This window comes from Pezoporus wallicus, unplaced genomic scaffold, assembly GCF_028554395.1.
Source record: "Pezoporus wallicus isolate ANWC-B61680 ecotype Strahan unplaced genomic scaffold, APGP_CSIRO_Pwel_v1 contig_10768, whole genome shotgun sequence".
Classification (NCBI taxonomy): Eukaryota; Metazoa; Chordata; class Aves; order Psittaciformes; family Psittacidae; genus Pezoporus; species Pezoporus wallicus.
This window is the reverse complement of record NW_026642163.1, coordinates 1-24,306: the sequence shown is the minus strand read 5'-3', so window position 1 is coordinate 24,306 and position 24,306 is coordinate 1. Positions and strand designations below refer to the sequence as shown.

At 50.0% G+C, this 24,306-nt stretch overlaps 2 protein-coding genes across 2 annotated transcripts; one reads left to right on the top strand and one right to left on the bottom strand.

Moving 5' to 3' along the window:
- Nucleotides 1-211: 211 nt before the first annotated feature.
- DRC3 (dynein regulatory complex subunit 3) lies at nucleotides 212-17,589 on the top strand. The gene is made up of 13 exons (XM_057427778.1): nucleotides 212-286; nucleotides 1,844-2,017; nucleotides 3,391-3,507; nucleotides 4,896-5,062; nucleotides 5,910-6,056; nucleotides 7,241-7,360; nucleotides 8,229-8,341; nucleotides 9,624-9,798; nucleotides 12,903-13,034; nucleotides 14,210-14,280; nucleotides 15,054-15,177; nucleotides 16,548-16,679; nucleotides 16,841-17,589. The coding sequence occupies exons 2-13, from the start codon at nucleotides 1,861-1,863 to the stop codon at nucleotides 16,952-16,954; spliced, it is 1,569 nt and encodes a 522-aa protein (XP_057283761.1). The 5' UTR covers nucleotides 212-286; nucleotides 1,844-1,860; the 3' UTR covers nucleotides 16,955-17,589.
- Nucleotides 17,590-17,949: 360 nt separating this feature from the next.
- On the bottom strand, nucleotides 17,950-24,199 carry ATPAF2 (ATP synthase mitochondrial F1 complex assembly factor 2). The gene is made up of 8 exons (XM_057427774.1): nucleotides 24,079-24,199; nucleotides 21,917-22,213; nucleotides 21,486-21,631; nucleotides 20,635-20,732; nucleotides 19,819-19,899; nucleotides 19,575-19,687; nucleotides 19,175-19,290; nucleotides 17,950-18,580 (listed from the first exon to the last, which is right to left on the bottom strand). Exons 1-8 carry the CDS (start codon nucleotides 24,197-24,199, stop codon nucleotides 18,443-18,445), a joined length of 1,110 nt encoding a protein of 369 aa, XP_057283757.1. The 3' UTR covers nucleotides 17,950-18,442.
- Nucleotides 24,200-24,306: the final 107 nt, after the last annotated feature.

Genomic DNA, 24,306 nt, shown 5'->3' with positions numbered 1-24,306 from the left:
TGGATAATAGATGGACACCTCGTGGGCTCGTAGGCTAAGGAGAGTGTCCATCACTGTCAAGAGAAGGGCACGCCCCCACGGTAGTCCCTCCCTCCTGTTGATGGACACAGCTGCTGTCATTCCTCATTGGGCAGAGGCCAAGCCATTCTCTAATATTATTGGGCGAGAGGAATGTCAATCAAGCGAGCCTCCTCCCGCCCCGAGGGCACGGTGGTGGATGAGCATGTCACGTGGCCGCCCTTAGCAACGCACCGGGGCTTCCTTAGCAACCGGCGGCGGGGCGCAGGTGAGGGCCGGACAGGGCCGCGGGCTCGGGGGACCGGGGCTGAGAGGCCCGGGGGGCCCCGGCCTGGGGCTGGGTGGGACCCGGGATAAGGCGGCAGCAGGCCGGGGTCAGAGACACGCTGACAGGCAGGGACAGGGACCCAGTGTGTGTGGGGGAAATGGTGCTCGACCCAGGGCTGGGGTCCAGTGAGCAGCAGCTTTGCGTCTGGAGGCTGACCCATTGCTGGCACAGACACCCCTGCTGTTCCCTGCCATATCCTGGGCTGCATCAAAAGGAGCGTCACCAGCAGGTCGAGGGAGGGGATCCTGCCCCTCTGCTCTGCTCTCATGTGACCCAACTTGTGTACAGTTCTGGTGTCCTCAGCATAAAAAAGACATGGAACTGTTGGAACAAGTCCAGAGGAGGCCACGAGGATGATCAGGGACTGGAGCACCTCCTGTATGGAGACAGGCTGAGAGAGTTGGGGCTGTTCAGCCTGGAGAAGAGAAGGCTGCGTGGAGACCTCATAGCAGCCTGCCAGTATCTGAAGGGGGGCTATAGGGATGCTGGAGAGGGACTCTTCACTAGGGACTGGAGTGATAGGACAAGGGGTAACGGGTTAAAACTTAAACAGGGGAAGTTTAGATTGGATATAAGGAGGAAATTCTTTACTGTGAGGGTGGTGAGGCACTGGAATGGGTTGCCCAGGGAGGTTGTGAATGCTCCATCCCTGACAATGCTCAATGCCAGGTTGAACGAAGCCTTGGGTGCCATGGTTTAGTGTGAGGTGTCCCTGCCCATGGCAGGGGGTTGGAACTGGATGATGTTAAGGTCCTTTCCAACCCAAACCCGTCTGTTATTCTATGGAACCAACTGTGGATAAAGAGGTGATGGATAAATAGAAGGGAAGTGGAAAACCTGAGCACAGCCATGGAGAGGTTGGGTTGTTAATTAAAAGCCATGACAAGGAGAGAACTCTCTAAACCCATGCGTTTATCCTTCCTGTCCTGTGCCAAATATCAGCAGAACTTACTCCATAACTACAGACACCTCACACAAGTGGGAGTTGGATGATTCCTGTCCCTCAGACTGATTCATTCACTGGGCACAGCTCTAGGAGATAAGAAGTCTCCTTGCTTCCCAGGAAACATTAGGGATATTTAAATGACAAAGAGCAGAAGGGTTTGACTGACAGCATTGTCTATATCTCAAAAGGAAACACGCTTCCTTAATGAAGGTGGGTTTCAGCAACAAGTGACTGCCATGCAGTGGACTGTTGCTCTTCAGAGGTGCTGCACGGGGCCTCCTTTCCTAGTCTATTTATTGGGTCAAATCCTGGTATTTTTCACTGAAAACACCCAAAAGTCATTGGAAGTTCACATATGAACATGCCTGCCTTGCACTTCAAGCCAAACCAGTGACTCCATGATCCAAGTTAAGTCTTTGATATGAACTGGGAGGTATTAGCTCTTAACGCTCAGCTGTGCTCTTAATTCCTTGGTATCGCCACCCCTCTTCAATGAACGCTGGAAACAGCCAGGCAGTCATTTTATTTCTCTTTCTTTTCTCTCCTTTAAGGCTGATACCATCTAAAAATGAGTCACTTGTATGAGAACATCGAGCCGAACGTTATTGATGATGAACTGGTTCAGAAAGTTCTTGAAGAGGAGCGCACTGAAGACATAGAAAAGATTGTCAGAAAGGAAGGCTTTAACTTAAAGGATGTGAAGGAGCTACAGCTTAGTTTTAGAAGTGAGTATCAGAACATCAGAACGATAGAATCAAGCATGAATAGAATCATGGCAATGAAATGCTCACGATTAGCTTGGATTTGTTATGTGAAAAGCAACATTTGCACTTACATTTTCAGGCAGAGCTCTATGAAGTAGCTTCATTGGAGCGAGCTGGGTGCTTTTGCTGGTGGGTAACGTTAAAGCTGCTTAACCTGATGCTGTTATTGTCACTGCTGTTCTTATTTAACATTTATATTGTGGTGACACCTACAGGCCACAGGCCTGTTGAGCCCTTTTGTGGACAACTCCAACCCTGGGCAGGCGCTGCTATCGCTGGTGATGATGTGAGAGCTATTTGGTCGATGATGGTGATTACAGGCCAATTCAGTGGCTTCCTCCCGTCATCGGTAGCATTATCGCAGCTTGCCTCTGACTGTCCAACCAGGCTTAAACTTGCATTCTAAAAAGGAAAAGGAAGAACATTTGGCTCAATATTTGAGTGTTCTGGGGGTATGTAATTTGATGGGCAAAAATCTGCCTTCCATTATTCCTCCCGTGCTCCGGTGAAATCATGGTGTGTGTTAGGTGGGTTCCTTAGAGCAGTCTCCCTGATCCTGCATGTGTTCCTCTGCAAATACAGAATATAGAGCTGTGTGAGTATTTTGTGCCTGAAATACCTTCCTTTAATCTGCACTAAACACTGACAGCAGCAAAGCAGCCACCAAAAATCTCCTGTGAAGCCATTGCGGATGGAAGGAGAACCAGGAGTGGGAATATTCTGTATTGTGTTGGCCCCAGTGTTTTGCTGTACTGCCTAATGACCCTCCTTTGTGATTCTGTTTTGGGAGCAAGCTAAATGCAGGGATATTGATTAGCTCTAAACTGCAGCCTTCACAGAAAGAGTAGACCCCAACTTGCTCTCCTCCGATGAGAATCCCAGGAGCGCAGGAGTCATTTACACAAGCAGTTGCTGGCCACCTCTAACCTGCAAATGCAGAGAAAAGCAGAATCTCATCCCAAATCTCCCTCCTGGAGCTGGAAAGGAAAATGAAGGTCAAGGTCTCCTAGTAGTGGATTCATAAAGCTGCTCCTGACTGCAGGGCCATAGTCAGCATCCCCTCAGCGGCTCGTTGGCATCGCTGATGAGCAGTGTGCGCTGGGGCAGGACACTGAGGTTAACTGGGCTGCTTCACTGAAATCTCATCCAGCCAGTGGAGCTCTCAACTCTCTAGAGCAGTCATCACACGCTCTTGTAATCTGCTGAAAATCATTTTGGAGGTAAGACTGGGCATGTTTGCCTTGTGCAAGACAGTGTGGCTGCTGTACTGAGAGCTGCCTCGCATGGAAAGCAATTCTCTTTGATTTATTTGGGGTGGTTTTCTATGTTTTTAGATATCCTGCAGATTGCTAATCTGTGGCAGTTTGAGAATCTGACTAAGCTGCAGCTGGACAACAACATCATTGAGAAGATAGAAGGCCTGGAGAGTCTGGTTCATCTTGTATGGCTCGGTAAGACACAGGCAGACGAGGCTGGGTGCCTTCACACAGTGTGCGATAAAGCCAGGATGTCACATTCCTTCTCAAACACGACTGATAGGAGCTTTCCCAGGGAAGGCTGTCAGCTGTCGGTGTGTTTCCTTGTTTGACTGTCAAATGTCAAAATGCCTGAATATCAGAGCTGCAAAACAATCCTTCAAATGTTTCAAAACTGGGTTTAATACATGCAGGGTGGCAGGAACAGGAAGCTGAGATTTTCAGATTGTTCCCAGGGTTTGGAGGTGACTTTCAGGAATATTTATGGAAACGTCTCTGTGGTTGAGAAGCCTGTATGCTGTTTTCAAAGCTAATGCAGGCATTTCAAAGCCTAGAACCCACTCTCTTTACCCCTCCATGCTGAAGAGCTTGTCATCATTGTTGTCCCAAGAAGTGCCCATCTTCATAGTTTCATGTGACTGCTTTCAAACTCAAGATGTTGAGAGTGGCATCACGCAGTGGTGCAGGTTTTGATGCTGGGCAGACTGGGGAGCTTGCTGCTACAGATGCATCACTTAGAGTGCTGGCTGGTGGTAGAAACATACCCTCAGCTGTCTTTGGGAACACCATGCAGGGCTGCAGCTCATAGGGACAACTTAAGATGTCCAATAGGCTCTGTGGTTCACACTGTTCTGCTGCACAGTGACTAACACACTGGTGAATCAACAGCTGATCACCACAATGTCAGCACAGTGTTCTGAAGCACACTTACATGGGTTGGTTTGCCCAAAGGCTGCAGTGCTTCAGCAGCTGCTGCGTAAGTCTCTTATCCCTCCAAGGCCTGGGGTGATGCAGACACCTCATCAACCGTTTTGGGACTCCTGAATGGCTCAGTACTGGCCTGAGGAGAAATACTGCCCCTATGACGAATGTAGGTGTTATAATAGATTTCTGACAGGATAAGAGGAGACTTCAATGAGTGAAATAGCTCAAGTGAACATATGCCTTTGCATGCCTCCAGGGTGATTGGTCCTATGGGAATGACCCTGACAGTGGGCACTGGTGTGGCAGGCAAGAGCCTGCAAGAACCAAGGCAGGGAGGGTCAGATTTGTCACAGAAATACCCCCCTTTTAGGGCATTTCCCCACCTCTTCTCTTGTATTTTGGGTTTCCCCATAAGCTACAAATCACTTTCAGCTGGACTCAGCATGGAATACCTTCAACTGTGGAAGGACATGTGCATGGTTTGTTGCAAGGGGGAGATGTGAACAAATGATGGTTTAATGCAGGCTTTCCTGTGGAACACTGAACACCCCTGAGGAAAATACTGCCCATCAACTCCTAATGCAAGAACCAGGCTAAATGCAAGGTCTGAATCAAGGTGTTCTGCTAGAAATAACTGAACTTTCTCAACTCGTCCTCAGACTTGTCCTTCAACAACATTGAAGTAATCGAGGGCCTGGATACCCTTGTCAAACTGCAGGACCTCAGTCTCTACAATAACAGGATATCAAAGATCGAGAACCTGGACGCATTGCAAGAGCTGCAGATCTTCTCCATAGGAAAGAATAACCTGACCACTCTGGAAGATGTGAGTGCTCCCTGGATTTGTAAATGTTCCCTGTCGAAGGATCACATATTCTAAAGCTGACATTTGCCCCTGTGTCTGAGCCCCTCCTTAGGGGAGGAAATTCTCCATAGGTTTTCACTGCGTCTGTAGTGTAAATTATGGTTTTGGTAAGCTCTGTTGGTGCTAAGTGCTTACTACAGCTATTTCTCTTTTAGATTATTGATTCCTGGGGCCCTGCTTCTGTTACTGCTATCAGCCAGGGCAGAATTCCTATGGGATCCCATGAAAGCTAGAAAAGGAATAAGTAGCTATCGATGAGAAAAGGAGGGAGTGGAGACGAGGATGTATTTGGGGTTCTTTCAAGGTCGGCTGACCAATCTAAGGCCCATGATTTGTATCTACCCCATCTCCCTTCTCTCTACACCCAACGTTTATGTATTCACAATATAAATTTAAGTATTTCCTTTCCTGAAAGGAATAGAAACTCCTAATTCAATGTTGTCTGTGTTTGGCAGCGGAGCACCATATGTATCACAACATTAAACTGACAGAGGGTGGATTTAGATTAGACATTAAGAAGAAGCTCTTCCCTGTGAGGATGCTGAGGCGCTGGCACAGGGTGCCCAGAGAAGCTGTGGCTGCCCCATCCCTGGCAGTGTTCAAGGCCAGGTTGGACACAGGGGCTTGGAGCAAGCTGCTCTAGTGGAAGGTGTCCCTGCCTGTGGCAGGGGTTGGAACTGGGTGGGCTTTAAGGTCCTTTCCAATCCAAACCGTTCTATGATTCTATAACTGTATTAAGAACAATGAATTTCAAGGCTGTGTGTTTCCCAGCACTGGGATGAGCATCATCTCTTTCCCCTTGGCACAGGTGGTCTATTTCAGGAGGTTTAAACGCTTACGGACACTGAACCTCGCTGGGAACCCTCTCTGCGATGACGAGCGGTACCTGCTCTATGTTGTTGCTTATATTCCCAACCTGGTGTATTTGGATTTCAAGCTCGTGAGAGACTCCACAGTAAGCATTCCTGCATTCCCTGCTTGTGAAATCCAGCAACAGCATCTTACAGAGCGTTTGCTTTGTTGGTGTGCCAGCAATATCCTAGCGCTGGGGGCAGGTTCCCTGCAGAAATGAGGCTCCCAGAAACATGCAGTGTTGATTCTGCCTCCACCTAACAGCTGTGAACCTGTAGGCCAAATTCTATCAAATCTGACAGGGAGGCAGAGGTGTCAGAGGCATGATGTCTTCACAGATTTTATGGAGATCAGCAGCTGTGTGTGGGAGGGGGGCCTGGTTAATGTTGCCACAGAGAGGCTGCAGTGTAAGCAGAAGCCTTCTTAGAGATCAGAAATATCTCAGAGGAAATCAGTCTTGAGACGTGGATCTGGGGGGAAGAAGCCTTGGTGGTCCTGCTGCTCAGTGAGCAATTACAGAGTGGACTGACTCTGTATCCAGGCAAGCAGGTACTGTTCAAATGCACTTCCCACTCTTGATTCTGACAGTGCAGCTGCACTGGTAACCTGTGGGGCTGCTTTTTGATCCCAGGGCTCAAAGGAACAAAGAAGGGGGTTTTGTTTGGGGTTTTATTTAAAGTAACCAAAGAACATGATTAATTGTGAATTTGCTTGGCACAGAGCAGGGCCTGTACTTGGAATATCTATTACTTTTACCCTAGGATAGAAAGGGTTTTCCAGGTCACCGAGTCCAGTCCCTGCTCACACAGACAGTACGTCATAGACCTGCAGACTTAAATTTGTCAAGCTTCAGTTTCGAGCTAATGAGGTTCTTGCCCCTGCCACTACTTTGCCATCCACTCCTCCAAAGAGCCTTCTCCTCCCTAGTAAATGTATTAAACTCTCCAGCTGATCAAATCAGAGCTCAAATCCTGGAAGTCAAAACAGGGCTTCCTGCTAAAAAAGAGAAAAACAACCCAAAAGATGAGGGAATGGGGAGAGAAAAGTTTCCTGGGACTGAATCCGCTCAGATGCACCGAGTGCAGAGTCAGAGGAACGTGGCAGCAAAAGAAGGGATGAGGAATGGATTAGCAACTTCGTAAGCAGTTTAATTCAAAGCCCTCAGAGAAATGGAGATGCACGTGTCACTCAGGTGCATGTTCCAGAAAGTCCAAGTGCTGATGCCCACATTTTTTGAGCAATGCTGGATAATCTGAGAACAATTTGCTCTTTGTTCTCATTTCTCAGCGAGAAGAGGCAGTTTTACAGTATCAGTATCATATTGAGCTATTGGAACAGGAGGAGGCCAAGGCCCTGGCTCAGCTGGAGGACAAACAGGCAAAGCAGAAGGAGCTGGAGTACCACAGGGTATGTTTTCTTTGGCTGGCTGTATATTGTGTCAGGAGAAAGAAGCGCAACACATATTGACTTCTTCTTTACCTGCTTGAAGATTTAATGAGAGGTTAACATCGACCGTGCTAAAACTAAGGCTGGGATTAATCTCTGTGATCTCTGAATCTCATCTTCAGAATGAAACCAGGAACTGCTCTGGAATACACATGACGTGGGGAACAATGAACTTACAGTCCCTGCAAAGCTAAATAGTAAATCATACCCAAGGATCTTATCAGCCTGACATGAGATTAAGAACATTACAGGTCTGAGGGAACTCTCAGCATCATCATAGTGCAGTGATTTTTTTCTCCTTCAGACTAAGTTAATGCTTTTCATTAGTTTTATGGTTAAACCATTCCAGGCTTACAGAGATAACTATAGTCCTGTGAACGGACTGAAAACAAGCCCAGGCAGAATGGTGCTGTCAGTCTGGCTCTGTATTCCCCACCTCCAAAAGATCAGACTGGCTGGAGAACAGGAGCTGGTTTAGTTACAGGGAGGGCATTTTCAGCTCTTCCCTCCATCCCTCCCCAGAGTCCATTGATTCCTTATCTTAAGGAATAGCCTTGTCATATGTGGTTGAATGTGATAATGTCTTCTATAAGACTAAACAGTGTTTTCTATCTTCAGGCTAGAGTGTTCTAGCAGCACAGGCATCAGGATAGTTGTCAGCCCAGTTGCAGGGTGCTTTCCTCACTTGGTTTATCTATTGTGTTGGCATAACTGTGTCTGCACCAGCACTCCTTTGCTGGTAAAGTGCTTATAGGAGAGACACATGCTGAGCACTGGAAGCAGGTTGGCAGTCTTCATTTTACTTATATTGCTCTGATTCTCTTCAAAGACAGCCTTTGTTGAGTACCTGAATGGATCATTCCTGTTTGACAGTATGTTTGCAGAGGATACAGAAGCTGCCAAACTGGCTTGCCTCCCTGGAGTGGATGACCTGCTGCAGGCATATCCTTCCTGGGTTTAGAATACCTACAGCTAAAATGTAATGCCTCGAGTTAAGAAGGAGGTGCATCCACAGGGATTCTTCATCCATTGCTTTTGTCCAGGGCTAAAAGCTCCATTGATGTAAGATCTGAAACAGTCTGTGTTCAACTTTTGAATAGTATCAAAAAAAAAAACACTGCAAGACTCTGAGACCACTGACAGCTTTAAGGCTTGATGCCTTGTGAAATACGAGGGCTAAAAACAAATGGTTTCTATGACTGGCAAGCTGGCCAGCCCAGCTTGAAACAGCCCAGTTGTAAACCCACTTGTTTCTGTCAGCAACAGGTCATGGGATTCCAGCATTCTGAATCCTCACTGTTGTAATTCCCATATTCCCTTTCCTTCCCTTGAATCCAACGCCTTCTTTTCTGACCCTTCAAGAATCAAGGCTTTGTACTTTCTTTAAGTCAGGAATCCACTTACAGTTTAAAATGAGCTGCAAGATAAATCTCTGTCAGTTAGATTGTGAGAGCGCAGCCACTGAAATCGGGTTGAAATGGAAGTGGTAGGAGATAGGAACAGACTAATCAGAATGATATGAGTCGCATATCTCATAACCTGCCAGAGCTGGCAACATGAAATTTTCAGGCCAACACATTTTTCTGATCATTGCTCCTACACGGAGGATCAGAAAGCAGACACTTCTTTTCCTCTTCTCTTTCCTCATTCAGATTAATAGAGCATTGTCAAGGCCAGTAACTTGACCTTCCTTAAAATTGCATTACACTGTTGGGGGGAAAAATGCATCACAGCTTAACTACAAGAGACTCCAAAAACAATTCCATTGCCAAGATAATAGCAGAAGAAAAATTGACGTTATTTTTGTGATGCTACCAAGTCAGGAGTTTATTCTCTGCTCTGGCTGTAGGCTCCAGAGCTGTATTTATTAACTACTCTGGCACTGTATTCACACTTGTGAAGATAGATAGTGTTGTATGCTTCATTCTGCTGCTGTGTCAGAAAAGAGTCAGAGAAGCTTATGCATTTCCTTTTCTTCAAGGCCTTTTCCCCCTCAAGTTGCCACAGCTTTCTCCATACCCTTAAGGCAGCAAAATCCTCGGTACAAAACATGAACGGGTGACCCAGCCCTGCCATAGACAATACTTGGCAGCCTTCTCCCTGCAAGAACCACGGGGTTTACAAAACAGTAGCTTGTAACTCTTGTTGCTTCAATCTGCAGAGGTAGAAGGCACGTAGCATGTTGCTCCACTCAACAAGCAAAATACCTTGACTCTGGTGTCACGTACAGGGAGGAGTTTGTCTCAGTTTGTGAGAGCCTTTTTAACTATGGGCTGAAGGAGCATGAAAACCGAGAAGCTGAAGTCTCCCATTTCTATGAATACCTTAATGAAGTGTTAACAGCCAACCAGCAAGAAGGCAGGAAAAGAATCCTAGAGTTTGAAAAGCAGAGCAAAAAGGTAATGTGGCTGTACTTTTGTTTGTTTCATACGGGATCTGTCTATATTATATCTGTATCATGTGCCAGCTTTTAATTTGACTGAAAACAAGGATAACTCCATGAAAATTAGTTCTACTATTCTGGATTTACACTGCTGTAATAGGAATCTGTACTGCATCCCTAATGGATGGAACAGCCGCCTGCTCCAACCCTGCTCAAGCAGGGCCACCACAGCAGGCTGCCCGTGTTCATGCAGCTACTGAGTAAAGGATGGAGACTCCACAACCTCAGGGGGCAACCTCTTCCAGGGCTCACTCCCTGATCTATCCTTAAGTTTTTCTGATAGGATAAATCTATACCAAGAAAAGATGCTGTATTAGCAATACAATGTCATTAACTAACAGAATGGTAAAAGGTGTTTACTACTTTATGTAGAAAAAGAATTTGGGGATTGAAGTTTCAAACCCTTTGGGCAAACCACAACCAGCTATCACTGACAACCTTTATCTATACTGGAAATTCACTGTAGGACACAATTTACATGCCACCAGGTTATTTTACCATTCATAAAGGTAAAGATCCTTCAAGGCTTTACAGAACGAGAATAGCTAAGTATGATTTTTATTTGCCATCCAGAGAAGTGACCAGCCTTTAACAAAATGGAAATGCTCAACCTTTCTTTTAGCTAAAGCATTGTTGATGAAGTTGATTTAAAATCTGTATGGGTTTATCAGATTTAATGCCAATCTCCTTTGCTGTGAGGCCTCCAATAGCTCTTCCTTCATTGAAAAATGGGGAAGAAAAGGAAGGAGATTGCAAGGGATTCTGTTTGCTTTCAAGTCATTTTCTGCTTTGGTTCGTTTTGTCAACAACAGTTTAAAGAACTTTAACAAAATAGATCAAGTTATTGTAATGTATTTCGTCAGCCTTTTTTAAGCAGAAACTATCTTTTCTCATTCTGCTCAACTACAGCCACCCACTGTGGCTGATAAGGGTGCAGCTTCTAGCTGGATCCCTTTCTAACCATGTATAATAGATGGATCATTATTGTGTTTCCACAGGAATAATAAGAGGAGGGGATGCTAAAGCCCGGTGACCCTGTCAGCTGAGCAGAGCAACTGACACCAGGCAGAGTCACAAGCCCTGGCTCCCTTTGGAAACCAGGTCACTTCTATTTAGGTGCCTTCTCGCTGCTGCTGAGTCACTCTGCTCCCAGGTCCTTGAACCTTGCTGACTCATGCTGGCACACCAGCTCCATGCGCTCTACTTGGGATATGAGTCTGCAGCCTTATCAGAAGGCAACATGGAAAGATGGAGATGCTACAAGGGCTGGAGCAGCTCTGCTCTGGAGCCAGGCTGAGAGAGCTGGGCTGGGTCAGCCCGGAGAAGAGAAGGCTCCTGAAGGGGAGACCTGAGAGCAGCTCCAGTGCCTAAAGGGGCTCCAGGAAACCTGGAGAGGGGCTTTGGACAAGGGCCTGTAGGGACAGGACAAGGGGAATGGCTTTAACCTGCCAGAGGGGAGACTGAGATGAGCTCTTAGGCAGAAGCTCTTCCCTGTGAGGGTGCTGAGGCGCTGGCACAGGGTGCCCAAGAAGCTGTGGCTGCCCCATCCCTGGCAGTGCTCAAGGCCAGGTTGGACACAGGGGCTTGGAGCAAGCTGCTCTAGTGGAAGGTGTCGCTGCCTGTGGCAGGGGTTGGAACTGGATGGGCTTTAAGGTGCCTTCCAACACAAACCAGTCTGGGATTCCAGGAATCTATGGCAATGCATACTCAGCTAACTTTCACTTGAATTCCCAGTAAATCTTCCATAAAAAACCAAAACCACCCCCCCCCCAAACCAACCAGCCAACCAACCCCCCTCCCCCAAAAAAAAACCCAAATCAAACCCAAAGAAACATGGCTAAGGCCACATTTTGGCCCTCCACCTTTGCCTGATGATCTGCAGGCTCAGCTGTAATTGAGCTGCAAGAACAGGACCCAGTGGTCATTGGGATGGTTTTCATCTGAATACTGAAGAAGTTGGCATCCGAACTGAAGGCTGCATTTTAACAGCATTTCCCCATTCATTTCAGATTGCCAGAGGAGTTCAAAGGCTGCAGAGGCCCCAGCAGACTGGAGTCTGTGAGCCTTTCTTAGGGGCTGTTTGTCTCACTGTAATCCTTTCATGTAAACTTGGGTAACCTGTAAAATAACTGCTCTCTGAAGTTGCGAAAGGAGCAAAGAAGCATTAAAAGCCTTGAACTTTGAAGTTACTGCTCCCAGAGGTGTGTCTTGAATGGCTGCAGAGCTTTTGGAGCCTCCTGACTTCTTTACATCAGACAAGAACATTCCTTGCTCTCCCCCCTGCTTTTAACACTGCAGAGTTTGGGTAACCTGGTTTGTTTTCAGATACAGGTCTTGGCAATGGTTTTCAGCAAAATTCCCTATTTCAGCCCATTCTGTTCACTCTCAGAAGTGGATTGGACATCCTAAACCATGTATATTGTTTTCCTTCCTTATTTTAACATTTGATTGTTAACTTACTTGGAACAGACTTGGAAATAACACATTGGAGGAGGAGACGGTTTTGATCCAAGAAATCAGACATCGTCTCTGATCCAAACTTGACATCAGTATTTCCTTCTGAAGGGCAATAAATCCTTGCTGTAAGAGGAAGGCAGGCCATGAGAGGTATTGCATATTCAGAATACTCAATCCTGACCCCACAGAAGTCAATCAAGATTCTCCTTGACATGAAGGGGATCAGGATTTAGGCCTGCGTTTCTTCCTGCGAAGGTATTGTTAATCTCTCCTTCATGGCCACCAATGTCAAGACTCTCATTAGTTTTGACTTGCAATGTGTCAGAAGGGGAACCAAAGTTGGAGGCATTGAAGGAGCAAAGTCTTCTGCTGACTGGAGGATGAGGAAGCGTTTTCACCGACTCCACTGCATTGCCCCTAGTGCAACAGCATACCTCAGCAGTGTTGACGACCCAGTATGTAAATGTGGAGACTTCCTGAATCATCACATTTCATTTCAGCTCATCAGCAGCAGGAACTTTCCTCACATCCCTAATAAGTTAATTAAATTGCAATGGAGTGCTGAACACAAACTACGAGTAATTTATGTATCTCTGTGTTTAGAGGCTGGAGGAGATTCATAATGCCAGTAGTTATGATATTGCTGAGTCGAAACGAGCCCGGTACAGGGAGGACATCCTTCAGCTCTCTGAAGCACTCATGGGCTTGGAAATACTGATAACTGACCAGCTGGAGGTAAGGCTCAGACACATACCTGAGAGGCCTCACATCCACAGTGTGTGTGGGGGGTCACTTTTCCGTCTCTGCACCCCTCTGTTTAGTAGCTCATTGCACAAAGTGTGGGGCATAGGTCTCCGTCCTACTCCTTTTCTACTCAGAGTTGATCTGGATGAGATTAGGCCCCGGACATCAAGACATTGCAATAGATTTCTGTTTCTCAGAGCAGAGCGCAGCACGTCCTTTACATTCATCCAAGCTGATTTCCTAGGCTTTAGAGAAAGGGTCATTCAGTCATTTTATAGGTCTGTGTACAGAAGTGGCTGCCTAGCATGGGGTGTGCATTTGGGATTCTAGAGGTGCAATGCTTTGAAGCTCATCTTTGCTCTGAATAAGATTACACACATTCCTGCTCAGCCTCCTGCATTTGCTTGCATAATAGCTGCCTTTTTCCTCCCCAGACTTCTCCTCAAAAAAGTAGGGCAGGGCTGCTAATGTGCATCTTCCTTTGAAAGAGAAGAAATCTGTCTCGAAATTAGCAGGCAGGAGCAAGCAGCTGCAGCAGGTCACTGCTGTGAATGTGCATGACAGCAAGCAGCTCAAAATGGATTCCTCACTGCAGCAGGATTGTGCCTTTCGGTGTTTTCGCTATTGGTCCTCGTGTATCTGCAGTCACTGATGGAACAGAACTCAGGTGGCTGTATCTGAGCTGTTGTATCAAGGCATTTAAGTGCGACACCTCACAGTCGATTTTGAGAGGGGTACTAGGCAGCAATTTTAATTCCTGAGGACTAAATCAAAAGCTGCACTAAGCCTTGGCATTGGTTCTGCTTCCAATAAGAGGCTCTTCATGGAGACTGTGGCATTGTAGGGTACGGGAATACTGCACTCTCCATGCACTACTTAAGTGAGGGCAAAAAAGGATCAGCTGTCTTGACACCGGCTATGGGAATCATTCAGTCTCCTTCCCTCCCATAACCTGATTGTGATGTTCTGGCCCCAAAGGAGGAGGGAAAATCTTGCAACACGTTCAAAACACTTTAAATGCTTGAGGCAGTTCAGTTTCTGACTGTGCTGGGAACAGCAGTGAGTCCAAATGATAATCAGATGTAGATTCTTCCCAGGCTCCCCAGCTTGCTTTTATGTTTATGCAAGTTCACATGGTAATATCTCCTCTTTTCCCCTCTGTTAAGGAAATACTAGAGGAATTTAAGAGAAACATTGCTGCTGTAGCATCAACATTCACTGAAAACGTGAAAGGGATATATCCTTTGGACAGTTTGTTGGCCTGGACCTCCCAGTGAGGTATGTATATCTCACCTATAGGCTCAGAAATGAGCCATCACTATAGAACTTGGGGGGTTTGGGTTGTTTGGGGTTTCTTTTAATCAACAGAAAAGGTCTCTTCACGGGAATGGTCATTTCAGGTGCTCAGCTTCTTTCTGTTGAGACCCTGGAGAGCACAAAAGGATCGAAGTTCTCCTGTGTCTGTAGGATTTCTGCAGCTTTCTCCCCCTTGGGAATCTTCCTTTCTTCCCACAGGAGTGACAAAGCCCTGGGAGGATCTGGTTAGGCTGATTCCTATGTACATTCCTGCTATAGCAGCCAGTGAAATACCTGCAGTTCCTGCTGAAGTTTCTTTAAATGGCTTCCATTTTGGGGTTGTTGATGTCTTCTGGAACAAAGTGAGATGAGAATAACAAAGTGCTTCAGTGACAGGTTACACTAAATATAGAGATCTCTTGGCCTGGTGCGAATAATTGCATCATATTCAGAGCTTAGCTTCTATCCTGGGAGGCCTCTTTCAATTCCCTTTGCAAACTTAGGCCCACTCTCTGTTCTGTGTAATAGATAGCAGCGAGGATGAGACCTAATGTGTGATTAAGAGCACTAAGTGCATATCCTGACATCACAGCAGCTTCTGGCAGCAGCAAGGCCCTTTCCTGCAGAGGTCCACTCAGTCTCTAGTTACAGGAGCTCATTTAATCCCTGTAAGTGAATGGTGTGCTCAGCTTTTTCCTTAACCATCTTCTATACGATGAACCAGTGCCGGGACCTGGAAAACCATCACCATGAAAAGCTGCTGGAGATCTCCATCACCACACTGGAGAAATCACTCAAGAATGAGCTCGACGTGGATTTGCCAGCTGCTGTTCAAACGGTGAGGGCACAAAAACAATTCATCTCCACTAGGGAGCTGGCAGGAAGAGGCCACAGCCTCTTCTCTGAAGAGACAGGGTTTCCAGGAGGCTCAGTACTGCTAGAGCCGTGCCTAAGGCAGAGCATCACCTCCTCCTGAGTGGTCCCAGCCCCAGCGCTGCCGGGCATCTCTGCTGCCTGGGATGAAGGATAACTGCACTGCAAGTTTCCCTGGGTGCTGCCAGAGCTGGTGGCAGCAGCCCAAGAGAAGTGCTGAGGGAATCTCTCTCCTGCTTCCAGCACAGCTCACTGCTCTGGCTGATTTCCAGACAGCCCCAACCCAGCAGGCACTTAGGCAGCCTCTCTGCTGCCCTCAGAGCTGGGTTGGTTCAGATTCTCCCTGCTCCCCCAGGAGAATCCAAACACTGCTCTGTTTGCCTTGGTGATTTCAAATCCATCCCCAGAGCTCCCCAGCCCGTGCTTTGGAGGTGGGCTGTGACATTTCAAACGGGGCCTTCCACTGAGCCCTCGGTCTTGCTGTGATAGCAAGGAGCCCTTCAGAGAGCACAAAGATCTCTGCAGTGCTCCAGTCAGCAGCGCTGCTGACCTTTTTGCCTCCACTCTCCCTTCAGTTCGTGGCTAAATGCCTCTAGTTTTGCATTCACTGTGGTTTCCCTCTGTCTAGATTATCCTCCTGTTACTCCAGGTAATCAAGAGCTGACAGACACAAACCAGACCCCTCAGCTCTCAGCCCGGGGTGGAGGGGGGGGGAGCTCCCTGCTTTATGGCCTGTGCAGATGGCTGCAGTTCCGCACCGTTGCTGTGCACCCATTTTGCCTCGCTGCCATCCATTTCCACAGAGAAGCAATCTTCATTTGTTCAGCAGCTGCACTTGGCTGCAGGAGGAGAGTCATTATGGCTTAGTGAAGCCACCCTCCATTTAGAGCCCTGGGGGGAAGTCACTGCTTCCATTAGAAACTGGGACTCTCCAAAAATGAAGATTTATGGCCAATGCCACCAGTCCGAAAGACCTTTCCAAGTGGGATTTTCCACTTCCCACCCCTGCTGGGCCAGCCGTGCTGGAGCATAGGCAGCCTTGCTTCCCCACTAGCTGCCCACAGGGGCCTGCCACATGCTGCAGCAGGGCTGCCTGCCCCAGCACACAAGATGCTGCCTCAGTTTCCCCACCCACAGTAGGGATAATTCTCCGTTACACCCTAGCGAGGCCCACACGCATCCTTGCGAAGGGTAAAGCTCTGCATTCATGCTGATGACTGGGGCTTTGTCTGAGACACAGGGCTCATTTTCCACCCCCTGAGCTGCTAGTTGTGAGCTCTGCTGCTTTCCCTGTGTGCCTGACCCCCTCCTCTCATCCGGTCACGTTACCTCCAGCTTCTGGTGGACAAAAACACCATTGTCAACGCCGTCAACGCATCCCATGGCACCCGCCTGCGGAGCATTGATAAGCGAGAGAGCGACATCCTCAGCAACATCGACCAGTGGCAGAACTCTGTGACAGAGAAGGTAAGAGACCCTCGTGCTCAGGGGGACGGGACACAGGTAGGTCTGGCCCAAATGGCAGGGACACCGGTAGTAAAGATGCTCCCTAACCTTTGCTGGAGCCCTGTGGGTGCTGGGGAGCCTGGCCAGGGATGCTGACAAGCCTGTGGGTTCAATCTGTGCAGGCTTTCCAAAACGAGATCGACAGGAATCGCAACCGGGTCAAAGAGATCATTCTCTTCATTGAGCATCTCCAGGAGGAGTTGGATAGCATCAAGATCCCGGAGCCCACGGAATAGGTCTGCCACGGGTTGAGGGGTTGCTTTAGCTGGGGGCACACAGGACAGCCCCCAACAGCAGCACACACACAGCCAGGGATGCTGCCTGGGACATTTCTTCTTCCACCCCAGCATAAACTGCAAATAAAAGGTACTTCTTGACTCTGGAACAGCTCTGCCTCTTCCATCACGTTGGCGTGAAGCCGTGCAGACAGAGCTCAGACCTGATCACAAGGGCCTATGGGTCAGCTGTGAGCTGTCTGAACCAGCTCATCGCAGCGCATCACGCCTGAAAGCTTTGCTACCTGCAAGCCCAGTGGCAGGAACCTGTGAGCCACAGGCACGTGGCAGCAGCGTGGGAGAGGAGTGCTCTCCATCAAACCACCCCCAAGATAACAGCAGGTTTCCAGCTCAGCAAGCACAAGGCTGCCAGGGGCTCTGCGTGCCTGGGAGCCTCGTCCTCTTCCCCGCCTCTCGCCAAAGCGGCTTTGTGCAGCATGAACAGAGCAGCCCCCAGCAGCAGGAAGGGGAATCAGTGGTTCCAGAGGAGCTCACACACCGCTGCTCGCAACAGCCAAGCGAGGAGCCATTAATTCCCCTCCTTGCTCCGTGACAGCAGCTGCTGCACTCACTTGTGAGCAGCTTCTGAGCAATGATGCTGGCCGGGGCGGCACCGCTGGAGGCGAGCAGCAAGGAGAAATGTGGGAAGGTTAAATGAGAGGGTGGCTGCATACGTGCTCTGGGGAAGACACTGGGTCTCTCTGAAAGCCCCATGGTGCTGTCATACACAGGTTTAGCTCACAGTGTTCTGAAGCCCACCTTCCCCCCCTTCTCTTGCTCCAGGATTGCATAGTTGCCTCCCTGTCACTCTGCAAGGACAGGGCACGTTGCATGGGGAGGCTCACCCAGAGGGAGCAGATCTGTTCGGTAGGGTCTGCTCTGCTCCATGCCTGCAGCCATCCCAGAAACTCCAGCACCACAGCTTGGTCATTAAAACAAAGAACTACTCAGCAGTATTGGCTTTCAGGATCTAGCAGGGAGGTGCCTTTAATCAAAGAGAGAGACCCTGGTGTTACATACAGGCACGCTGAGGGATGAAGAACAGATGCAATGGAGCCTGTTTTCAGATTCCCATAACAAGTGTGTGTCAGGAGTTGGCAGCTATGAAGACATGTGGCATATGTTGGGTATGTCTGTGCCGTGCCCTGCCCAGGAAGCTGTTTCCTTCGTGGGAGCTCCTCTGATGCGTTACTGACACCAGCATTGGACAGAGCTGCTGGCCTGGGGATGCAGGGGATGCTCACCTCGACCTTCCCTCCTTGTGGGCTCAAAACTGCTGGTGCTGCACTATGACAGGCAGCCCAAGAGAGGAGCTGCCCACCAAGTCACAGCTCCTCAGCATGAGGCTGATCCCAGGAAAGATGTGATGGCAGGAGGACGATTCCCATCCCTTGGGTCATGCCAGAGATTCAGAGCCAGGCATTTTCCTGCTGTTTCAGCCCAGCAGCCTCAGTCCTGCAGCAGCTTGTGTTTCACAGTCGAGCTCTCCAAACAGAGGTGGACAAAGAGAGTCCCAGCTGCAGCACGGGCACGCAGCTCACACAGGTCATAGTCGTGGGCCCACTCCACATTGCCCCACCGCTGGATCTGAAGGAGAGGAGGAACGAGTCAGCTCAGAACTGGGTTATCCATAAAGCTGCTCAGCAGCTCTCCCTTTTCATGTGTGTGAACCAGGAGCTGTGCTGGTCACTAATAGGGCAGGGAGATCTCCAGAGGAGTGGTGCTGCATCTGTAGTGGAGTCTGAGGCAAAGCCCCTTAAAGGGAGGATGAAAAGATTCCCATCAATTTCAACCACTTTTGGGTCAGGGAGAGCTTCGTGCCAGGCCAGCTTCCAGCAAGCAAGTTATTAGCTTGGTGTCTGCCAAAGCCTCCAGGCTGGATAACCCAGAGCAAGAGAAGCCAGCCACGACTTTGCACTTCACATTAGAGAGGGAGCAAAGCAGCCATCTGGGCTCTGCAAAAAGAACCTGGCAGCCCCAGGAGCTCTCTGGGCTGCTGTGCCCATGGTGTTGCTTTACAGCAGCACACTCCAAGCTCTCTCAAACGCAGAGAGTGGTGAGGTGGAACCTCTCCTGCAATAGCAGGCACTTCCCTTGCCAGTTATTTGTGGTGGGAGATGCATTTGTCACGCTGAGATTATTGCTATTTGAATGATAGGGCTGCTTTGTAACATGATTTACCTGGTATTCTTCCTCCAGGCGAGAGAGAAGCACGGCTTTCTCTACTGTAATGTGCCTGTCAATCACACCCATGGACAGGATCAGAGATTTCAGCTGGGTGATGATATATTCTATGCCTGGAAGGGAATAACCCAAAACAAACAAGATTCAGGGTTGTTTTCTGCAGCGTTACAGCAGCATCTTCACATGCTCTGACGAGACAGGCAGTGTGGAACCTCCTCAGGGAGGTCACAGGGCTACTGATCCTTGTATCTGGGTACTTCAGTCTCAGATCCACAGTTAACAACAGACACAAAACGCTGTTGTGGCCACTGTCACTGCAGCGACAAAGGTTTTGCCTTGGCAGCTGCCTCCTTTTATTGTGCCACAAAGCTTCCCTGTGCAAAATAACCTTTCTCACCTTGCAGGGCCCACATGTTGTAGGATGCCAGATGGCTGACGAAGGTATCCTTGGTGCTGGCTGGGATGTTTGGCCCCAGGATGCTGGTGGAGGAGCCAATTGCCACGTTGTACCTGGAATGATCACCCAGCTCCTTAAAAAAGCACAGGGCTCACGGATCCTGCGGCTCTGACAGCCACAAGCACCAGAGCTCCTGGCCTAGGCAGGCCAAAAGCAGACAGGAACATCTTTGGCCTCTTCTTACCTTTCCTCAGCCCAGGCAACAATGGGATCCCATTCATTCTTCTGCAGCTCTGCCAAGGCAGGTGGCTCCTCCACACGATAGCTGGGCCGTTGCAGAACAGAACCACAATGGGTGTTCATTCACCCCCAGAGCACAGCAAGGGGAATGAAGGCAGTGGCAGCAGTGATTGGGAACAATCCCCCCACTCTTTCCCAAATTCAGAGCATTTTGTTGTTCCAGCAAGCATAATCCTTACTATAAAACAAAGCAGCCAACAGGCAGCCCCAAGGCAGGCACAGGATGCAGTGAGGTTTAGTGGTCAGAGCAGGGGATGTATCCCACTGGAACTCTTTATATGGGGCCATGCAGCTCCCAGTGGATATTGCAGAGGCTGGGACTGTGAGACAGAAGCCTGGGCATGAAAGGCTGGATCCTGTGGCCCACTTTAAGGAATGAAGGGCTTTTGGCTGCTGATACAAGTTATGTGAGCTTGCCTGAACTGACACAGGAGTACCAGGGACTGGGCTCACAGATTCCCCCAGGCCTTTCAAAGCTGTTTTCTTTTCCCCAAGGAAATCTTCATTTCCTGCTGCTCCCAGCCTTGCCCAGCACGGAGATGTCCAAAACAGGGTTCAGCAGAGGACCAGATCCCCATTCACATGCATGAATTTTCACTAAGTCTGCAGACATAGAACTGGCCTAAACCCATTCAAACCCTCAGGCCAAACCCCAGACAGGTCAGAGCCCTGCTGTGACTGAGTTACAACAGACATCTTCCCTTTCTTCCCCCAGCCCCACAGTGCCCAGACATCCTCACCCCTGTGCCCCATCTCGTACCAGACAGTGTCAGTCTCCAGGAACTTCACGGCTGCTCGGATCAGCTGCATTTTGCTCCTCTGTGTGGGGTTGTCCAGCGCTGTGTTACACAGGGTGGTCTGGGGGATAGAGGCCGTTTAAACCACTGTGAGTCACGGCTTGGGGAAGGAGCAGCTTCTATTGTACAAAGCCAAGAAGCAGCAGAGGAGTTAGTGAGGGGTGCAGCTAAAGGGGGGGCGCAGGGCCAGACCTGTGCAATAGGAATCACCTCCTTGGTTTCAGGTGCCACAGGAATGGGCCCAGCAAGCACCAGGGAAGGAAGCTCATCCTTTCCTCCTGCCCTCACAGTCCCCGCTAACACTGTCCAGCCCCTTCTCAAGTCCCTCCAGTGATACCCTATAGAGTCACCCAACCAGTGTCAACCCAACCAGTGTCAACCAGTGCCCTGCCAAACTCCTGACCTCTTATCCCTGTTTCTATGGGCATTCGGACAACCTGACCTCTCAGTGTTCTGCATTTGGAAACCACTCTCATGTCTACATGGTCACCCCTGCTCTAGACCAACCTATGCCAACTCCACAGGAAGGCTGGGACAGGCAGCATACCGAAGGAAGCACTCTCAGAAGATGCTCTGAGAAGATCTCATGCATCCCAGCACAGGGCTTACACCCCAAAGTGTTTCAACCCTTGCTCTGGAATTCACTTCACACACTGGCAAAGCCCTCACCAGGTAGCAGTGGCCTGGCAACCCCATCTTTAACCCCTGGAATTTCAATTCCCTGTCTTTAATCCTGACTTTCCTGACCTGTCTGCTCCCAGCACACTGTGTTCTGTCCTTCCAAGGTCCCAGTATCCCATCTTGCCATGCTCACCAGATGCATGGTGTAGAACTTGATGGTGTCTTTCTGGGAGTCCCACTCTGTTGCCACTGCAATGGCCAAGGCCTCACTGGGCACAGTGAAGAGCTTGGCCTGGGGTGTCTTCAGCTTTCGGTGGTCCAGGTTGATTTCAAAGCCTCCTGGGGAATCAGAGTAGAAATCCTGGGGAATCAAAGAGGAGCAGGCACTAAGGAACAACAGCCAACCCCACAGATTCAGAGCTGGAGCTAATGGGAGCAGAGTACCAGGGATGTGCAAGTGGTGGGAGCACCAACACCATCATTTGGACATATTGGGTCTTGGACGTGGCTTCCCACCCCACAGCTTTGCTATGGATGAGGAAAGGGGACAGCAGGATGGTGACAATACCAAACTCACACAGGCTGGGACCAGCCCCTCTGCCCTGTCCCAGTGGCTGAACTCACCTTCTCCTTGAGAGATGCTCACGTTCTGGTAAAACCGCTTCCTTTCTGGGGACAAAATGAGCCTTTTAGGGGCAGTCAAGGGGAGGTTGGTCCCTTCCCCTGCTCCCCACCACAGCCCAGAACAGACAAAGCCCTCAGTGCTGTGCTGGTGGCCTGGCCACAGAATTCCAGCCCATTCATTCACAGCTTCCAAGCACCACAATGAGCTCCACTCATCTGGGAAGCGCCAGGACACTGGTGAGAAGCACAGCGCTGCTGTGCACAACCTGCACGTCAATGGGAGCAGCTTCACTCTGCCTCAGCTCCCTTGGAACTCTGAACACTGCCAGGGATGGGGCAATCACAGCTTCTCTGGGCACCCTGTGCCAGCGCCTCAGCACCCTCACAGGGAAGAGCTTCTGCCTAAGAGCTCATCTCAGTCTCCCCTCTGGCAGGTTAAAGCCATTCCCCTTGGCCTGTCCCTACAGGCCCTTGTCCAAAGCCCCTCTCCAGGTTTCCTGGAGCCCCTTCAGGCACTGGAGCTGCTCTAAGGTCTCCCCTTAAGGAGCCTTCTCTTCTCCAGGCTGACCCAGCCCAGCTCTGAGCCTGCTGCAGCTTCTCCCACTGCAGTCAAAGACAAGAAACCCATCAGAGCCGGGTCAGAGGCAGGACAGGGCACAACAACCTCTTCCCACCCCTTGATGACAACAAACGCACCCTCAGTGCTTCTCGTTCCCTGCCTTGACCTGCACGCTCCAGCAGTGTCCAGGGGCAGGATGCTGTGAGGACGGTGCCACAGCTGGATGATGCTGGGGACACGTGGACCACACTGTGTCACTGAGTCACCGGGGAGGAACCCCCTTCGACAGCAGCCTCCAGCCTATACATGCAGCTCCATCCTGCCCCAGCAGCAAGGCGAGCTCTGCTTTAAGAGCTGCTTCATTTCCTACCGGTGCTGTTGCACACATCCAACACCTCGGAGCCAGGTTAAAGCCATCACAAAGGCTCTCACAGCTCACACAAGGCAGGAGGAATCTGCCATGCTGTAAACCCCAAACCAAACGGGCCCTGTGAAGGGCGAAGCAAGAGGCCAGACTGCAGCTCTGTGATTGGAGGCGAAAGAAAGCTCATTCCCGCTGGGAATGGAAGAGGATTTGCTCAGCCTCAGGGCCTCGGGAAGAGCCACAGGATGAAGGCACAGATCAATGCACCCCAGAGGAGACCCCGCAGTGAGTCACAGCGGCTGCAGCCTCACCTCCGACAGAACCAGGCTCATTTTAGTGCCCTCAAACCCACACAGCAAGGTCTGTGCAGGGGACACACGGCCCAGAGTGTACCTGAAACACCCCCAAACCCCCACCAAACCCCAAACCCAATGTATCAGAGCGGTGCATTGAGGATGTGGCTCCAAACACCTGCGAACGCCAGGCAAAGGGCGCAGGGGGATGCCCATCACCAGGACCACGTTGTCTGAGGTGCTCAGAGGCAGGGGGGGAGCCCCGACCCCACAGGGCTGCACTTCCAGGAGGGATCCTGTGTCCCATTTGGCCCATGGGGCCCTTCCCTGGCCCGGCGGGGCTGGTCTTGCCAGGGATCCCCCCCCCCCCCCCAATGACAGCTCTGAAGGTCACCCAGGGATGTGAGGGGGTATACGGAGGTATGGACTATAGGATATGGGGTATGAAGTATGGGATACAGGGTATAGGCGGGGTATGGGGTATGAAGCATGGGATACAGGGTATAGGATATGGGGTATAGGGGAGATATGGGGTATAGGGGGGGTATGGGATATGGGGTATGGGAAAAGAGGTATGAAGTATGGGATACGGGGTATGGCATATGGGGCATAGGGGGGTATGGGATATGGGGTATAGGGGGGGTATGGGATATGGGGGGGTACAGGATACAGGGTATGGGATATGGAGCATAGGGGGGGTATGAGATATGGGGTACAGGGGGGGGTACAGAATATGGGGTATGAAGTATGGGATACGAGGTATATAGGGGTATGGGATATGGGGTATGAAGTATGGGATACGGCGTATGGAATACAGGATATGGGGTATGAAGTATGAGATATGGAGTATGGAATATGGGGCATGTGAAACGGAATACGGGATATGGGCTATGGAATATAGGGTATAGGAACAGGGCCCCCCCCCTCCCCTCATGTGCTCCCTCACCTCCCGGCGGGGCATAGGCCCGGCCCCAGCCTGGCCGCAGCGGGGCGGTGCCGGGGGCGGCAGGAGGCGGGCGGGGCAGCGGGCAGCAGGCGCGGAGCAGCCGGCGGCAGCGGAGCCACATGGCGGCGGGGGGAAGCGGTGGGGAGCGAGGGGAGGCGGAGGGCACCGGTCCGGTCCGAGCCCGCTCAGCGCCGCCGCACGGGCGCCGCCATACTCCCTCGTCGCCAA

Bases quoted from the DNA above. Each gene is read 5' to 3' on its own strand.
- DRC3 (XM_057427778.1), top strand. From the start codon at position 1,861: ATGAGTCACTTGTATGAGAACATCGAGCCGAACGTTATTGATGATGAA. The intron at 2,018-3,390 runs GTGAGTATCAGA...CTATGTTTTTAG, and splicing joins GCTACAGCTTAGTTTTAGAA to ATATCCTGCAGATTGCTAAT. The intron at 9,799-12,902 runs GTAATGTGGCTG...CTCTGTGTTTAG, and splicing joins TTGAAAAGCAGAGCAAAAAG to AGGCTGGAGGAGATTCATAA.
- ATPAF2 (XM_057427774.1), bottom strand. From the start codon at position 24,199: ATGTGGCTCCGCTGCCGCCGGCTGCTCCGCGCCTGCTGCCCGCTGCCC. The intron at 19,688-19,818 runs GTAAGAAGAGGC...TGATCATTCCAG, and splicing joins GTTGCCTGGGCTGAGGAAAG to GTACAACGTGGCAATTGGCT. The intron at 19,291-19,574 runs GTGAGAAAGGTT...ATTCCCTTCCAG, and splicing joins CAACATGTGGGCCCTGCAAG to GCATAGAATATATCATCACC.